The sequence below is a fragment of the Mus caroli genome, chromosome 5 (genome assembly GCF_900094665.2).
Source record: "Mus caroli chromosome 5, CAROLI_EIJ_v1.1, whole genome shotgun sequence".
Taxonomy (NCBI): Eukaryota; Metazoa; Chordata; class Mammalia; order Rodentia; family Muridae; genus Mus; species Mus caroli.
Window position 1 is genome coordinate 19,088,530 of NC_034574.1, and position 4,509 is coordinate 19,093,038.

General features: G+C 41.3%; 1 protein-coding gene across 1 annotated transcript in view; it reads left to right on the top strand.

Annotated features, from left to right (window-relative positions):
- Positions 1 to 1,733: 1,733 nt before the first annotated feature.
- Nup42 (nucleoporin 42) overlaps positions 1,734 to 4,509 on the top strand; it is an 18,723-nt gene continuing 15,947 nt past the window's right edge. Inside the window, exons 1-2 of the mRNA XM_021162796.1 lie at positions 1,734 to 1,974; positions 4,116 to 4,338. Of these exons, the coding sequence (XP_021018455.1) occupies positions 1,848 to 1,974; positions 4,116 to 4,338 (350 nt within the window). The 5' untranslated portion in view covers positions 1,734 to 1,847. The remainder of the gene's footprint in view (positions 1,975 to 4,115; positions 4,339 to 4,509) is intronic.

The following is a 4,509-nucleotide window of genomic DNA, read 5'->3' on the forward strand; positions in this document are numbered from 1 at the left end:
GGTCACTGGTGAGCCTTCCAATTCTGGATTGTAGTTCATTCCAAATATAGTCAAGTTGACAACAAAGAATAGCCACTACACATACTATAACAGTAACTGTGGCTCTGTGGTCTAGTTTTTAAAACTTGTCATTATAGTGTCACAAAAACGTTTGAGTCATGAAGCATTTCAATACACCAATATCAAAATGTTCCATTTAATAAAGTTATTCAACTAAATCTATATTCTTTTTTTTAAATTGTTTGCATTAGGTAAAAATCCAATTTACTCCATCCAATATGGCACCAAACCAGTTCTCATTAAACTTCAGTAAACTGGTATTATGAAAGAGCATTTTGTGGGTTGTAGCATTAAACCCTGATTGATCTTTTTGAACCCCTTAATTTTTCCTCCAAAGATTTTTAAGGTTTCACTCTGATATTACCAGTCTTACTCCTTTTAAACATAACATTTGTTTGTGGGCGGGTGTGAAGTTCAAAATAGTGGCAGTTCTCACTTGGGTAAGCTGAGGCAGGAGGATGACTGAGACCAGGCTAAATTACAGCTACATATAGAGCTATCTAGATTGTGTTTCCTATTACTATGACAAACCCTGCTAAAAGCAACCTCAGAAGCATGTGTTGATTCTGGCTCACAGATTAAGGGTACAGTCTAGCACAGCTTGGACGGGATTTCAACAGGAGCATGAGACAGCTAGTCACATTGTATTTGCAGTCTAGCAACAGCAATGGATGTTCAACTTGAATTTGCCTTTTTATTCAGTGTGTGCCCACTCCTTTGAGAATGCAGCCCACATTCAGGGTACATCTTTCCAGTTCAGCCTTTCTGAAAGCATCTTCACAGACATGCTCAAAGGTGTGTATCTATGGGGATCCTAAGTCTGGACCTCCAAGTCCAGAGATTTGTGTCTATGGTGATTCTAAAAGTAATCAAGTTGACAGTATTTACCATCACAAGTGTTAGGATTACTAGTTAGAGTTTTGCTTTTGATCTCTCCATCCTCTAGCATAACCAAAATATAAACTGAGACTCAAGGTATACTTTGAGTCTGAGGAGTCTCTAAGCTGTCTTCAACTCTTAGTTTGTCCCCATTTTCCAATTTTAATTTCCAAGAGCAATTTCATTTCATTGTTATATAATGTACTTGTTTTATACTGATACAGGGTCCTGCATGAGAACTGTAAAGTTAATAAGTGAAACGTAGTGGGTGTACGGTTTTGATCTTAGCACTGAGGTAGGTGGATTTCTGTGGGTTCGAGGCCAGCTAGGGCTCTTGAGGAAAATCGGGCTGCTTCTGTGTCGGTTTTACACTTTGTCGTTTTTCCTGATAAAATTTCAAAAGGCAACATTTACGTGAAATTTTAAGACATTACCGACTAAGAAATTAATAGATGCTTTTCGCCTGCATTGGGTCCTGTTTCCTGGTTACAGCTGGCTTTCTGTAAATCTTCTCTCTTGATAAACAGACTTTTTTCGTTGTTAAGCCCGTTTTTACCTTTTTTTTTTCCCCCTACGTAAATGTAAAGAACGAATGAGTCTCGCAAACTGTATACAGCCAACTAGAGGGCTGCTGGTTGTCTGCTACATCTGGTATCCTCTAGATTCGGGTCCGGGATCCAATGCCCGCGTCCCATTTCAGCACTCCGCTTTCTCGGGACTCCTTTACCGGAGCGCTGACAGCTCTGCTCTTCTTAAATCCCATTGGCTAAAGCCCACGCCGCTCGCCGCACACAGGTCACAGAGCCTCTGGGCGCGGGGCGATGACGTCACACTAGCCGGGCCTCGGTTGCTGGAGCCTGGGCCCTCGCCGGCTACCGAGAGCTGGGTCGAGCTGGGACGGCGCTACCATGACCATATGCCAGTTTTTCCTTCAAGGCCGGTGCCGCTTCGGAGACCGCTGCTGGAACGAGCATCCGGGCGCCCGGGGTGCGGGCGGGGCCCGGCAGCCGCCACCGCAGCAGCAGCCACCCTCAGGTGACGGTCTGGGAGCCTTGAGCCAGGGCCTCTTGCTGCAGACGCACACCTCCACCCCGGGCCCCTGCGCTGGCATGCGACGTCTCACCCCCAATAGTTTGACAAGTCGTTTCCGCTCGTCACACGTGGACAGGCGTTTGGACTTGGGTGCTCATGTCAAACACTGCGTTTTTAAATTAGAGATATCTTCATCAAAACCTCCTTTTTGGTGAATGGCAGTGGTAGGGAGAATTCACGTGGGTCCATTCAGACCCCTTTCTCTACTCTTTCCCCTTCCTTGTCCGTGATCACAAGCTCTTAAAATCTGGGCTTTAGTTAGTAGCTTCTGACACTGGGTCAAGAATCTTACAGGTTTTGTGGAAAGGGTATTCAGGGGTTAGACATTAAACCAGCACAAACAAGGTTTTAAAAGTCAGATAAATACGTTTTATTCTCTTAATTTTGGAACCTAGTTTTTGTTTGTTTTGTTTTGGTTTTGGTTTTTAGGTTTTCAGAGATCGGCTTTCTCTGTGTAAAGCCCTAGCTGTCCTGAAAAACTCTTTGTAGACCAGGCTGGCCTTGAACTCACAGAGATCCACCTGTCTCTGCCTCCTGAGTGCTGAAATTAAAGTCCTGTGCTACCACTGCCCAGTGGAACCTAGTTCGTGATGTTGTCAGTGGGTGCTTCTCTTTCCCCTTCTCTTTCAGGCTCCTCCAGCCCCCGTGTTCATGCTGGTTTCATGTTTCCAATCTTTTCGTGGAGGAGACAGATTGTATCATCTACAATGGTCTAGTGAAAGACTCCAAATTAGGAGTCAGGTTCCAATAGATACTGGTATACTGCCAGGGACTGCTGAGAGGAATGTTTGCCATTTTGTCTCTGGAAACCTACTTTAAATGTAGTAATTTGCAAGTAAATGTTCAGTAGATAGATAATTAGGTGAAAAATACAAATAAAACTTTAGAATGAAAAGAAAGAAAAAGAATGCTTTGGAATTTTAAGGCCCACATTAGGGCCTTAAATGCCTCCTTCTTTCCCTCTGCTCTGCTCCATCTTACGTAGCTTCCTGTTCCTCCTCTTGTGAGAGCTGGGCATATCCTATTCTGTCAAAATTTTCTCTGATTTGTCACTTTGTCTTGCACTCAATTAGATACCACTTTCAAACATAGCTGCTTCCTTCTACAGACTAACTTTCCTTTCGATGTCTGAGATTAAAACTGTGTACCAAAGGCATGTCTGTATTTCAGCCAGAGGAGTGCTCTATCGGTCTGTTTTTAATATATATTAAGTGATATATTTTCTAAATCCTAAGATAAATTATCTTTATCCTAGCATAAACTAGGAAGTGATAAAAACAGTATCAAAACCTGAAACAAGTCCTATTGGCTTATTATTATTTTATGAGTTGTTAGAAATCTACACTATACTTTACCTATTAGTAAGCTCTGCTATCTATATGAAGGATAGGTTGTGGGCACTGTGTCCACAGAGTAAAGACTGAGGCAAACACTTTTTAAATACCTATTTAGGGACAGAAAGTAAAATTTAACCCTTTTTACTATCCATTTTATTCATTGTTCTCTTTCATTCATTGTCTCTGTATGGCCCAGTGCAGAAGCATACACACACATTCAATGATAGGTCAAATAAGGGCCTTGACCGTGCTGGGCTCACCCCAAAGCTTTTAGAGATGTTTAGAGTATTTTTTTATTTATTCCCCCATGGTCAATTTAATAGGCTTAACACTGAACTCAACGATATATCTTTATATTTCTATGATCACATTGATCTCACTTTGTTGTTGCTTTTTGTCAGCGTGGGTTTTGGGGTTTTTATTTACTTTTTGAGATGAGACCTCACTATATAGTTCTGACTGACCTGGAACTTAGAAATCTGCCTGTCTCTCCCTCCACAGTGCTATGATTAAATTCTTACACCAACACACCTGTCCTTGATCTCATTTTTTAATATAAAGAGAACATTAAGTGACTTTTTATAACATATAACAAACTATAACTCATAAAGGGATTGCCATTCGAAACTAGTAGAAAATAGCACTGTGTATAATTTCAAGACATAATAAGATAAAATGTAATAGAGATTTTCAAGATTTGAAAAAGTTACCAATTTTCCGATTGTCTTGTTTTCTTGATTACTTTAGGGAATAACCGTCGAGGGTGGAATGCGAGCAGCCAGAGGTACTCCAACGTCATCCAGCCTTCCAGCTTCCCCAAGCCCACACCATGGGGTGGCAGCAGAGATCAGGACAAACCACCATTTGGCTCTTTTGATTCTGGGGCTTCGACCAGCAGAGGCTTTGGGTCATCTCAAAACCCTTTTGCTTCCCCTCTCTCTGATGAGCAGAAAGATGAAAAGAAACTTCTGTGAGTTAAAGTTTGTAGAAAATCAATTGCTTGGTTTCTCCAGAAGCAATTACAGTGTTTTCTTAAAAAAAAAAAAAAAAAAAAAAAAAAAAAAAAAAAAAAAATGGTTTTGAAAAAAAAAGAAAAAAAAAAAAAAAAAAGAAGTCACCCGTGGCCCTGTGGCTCAGCCAG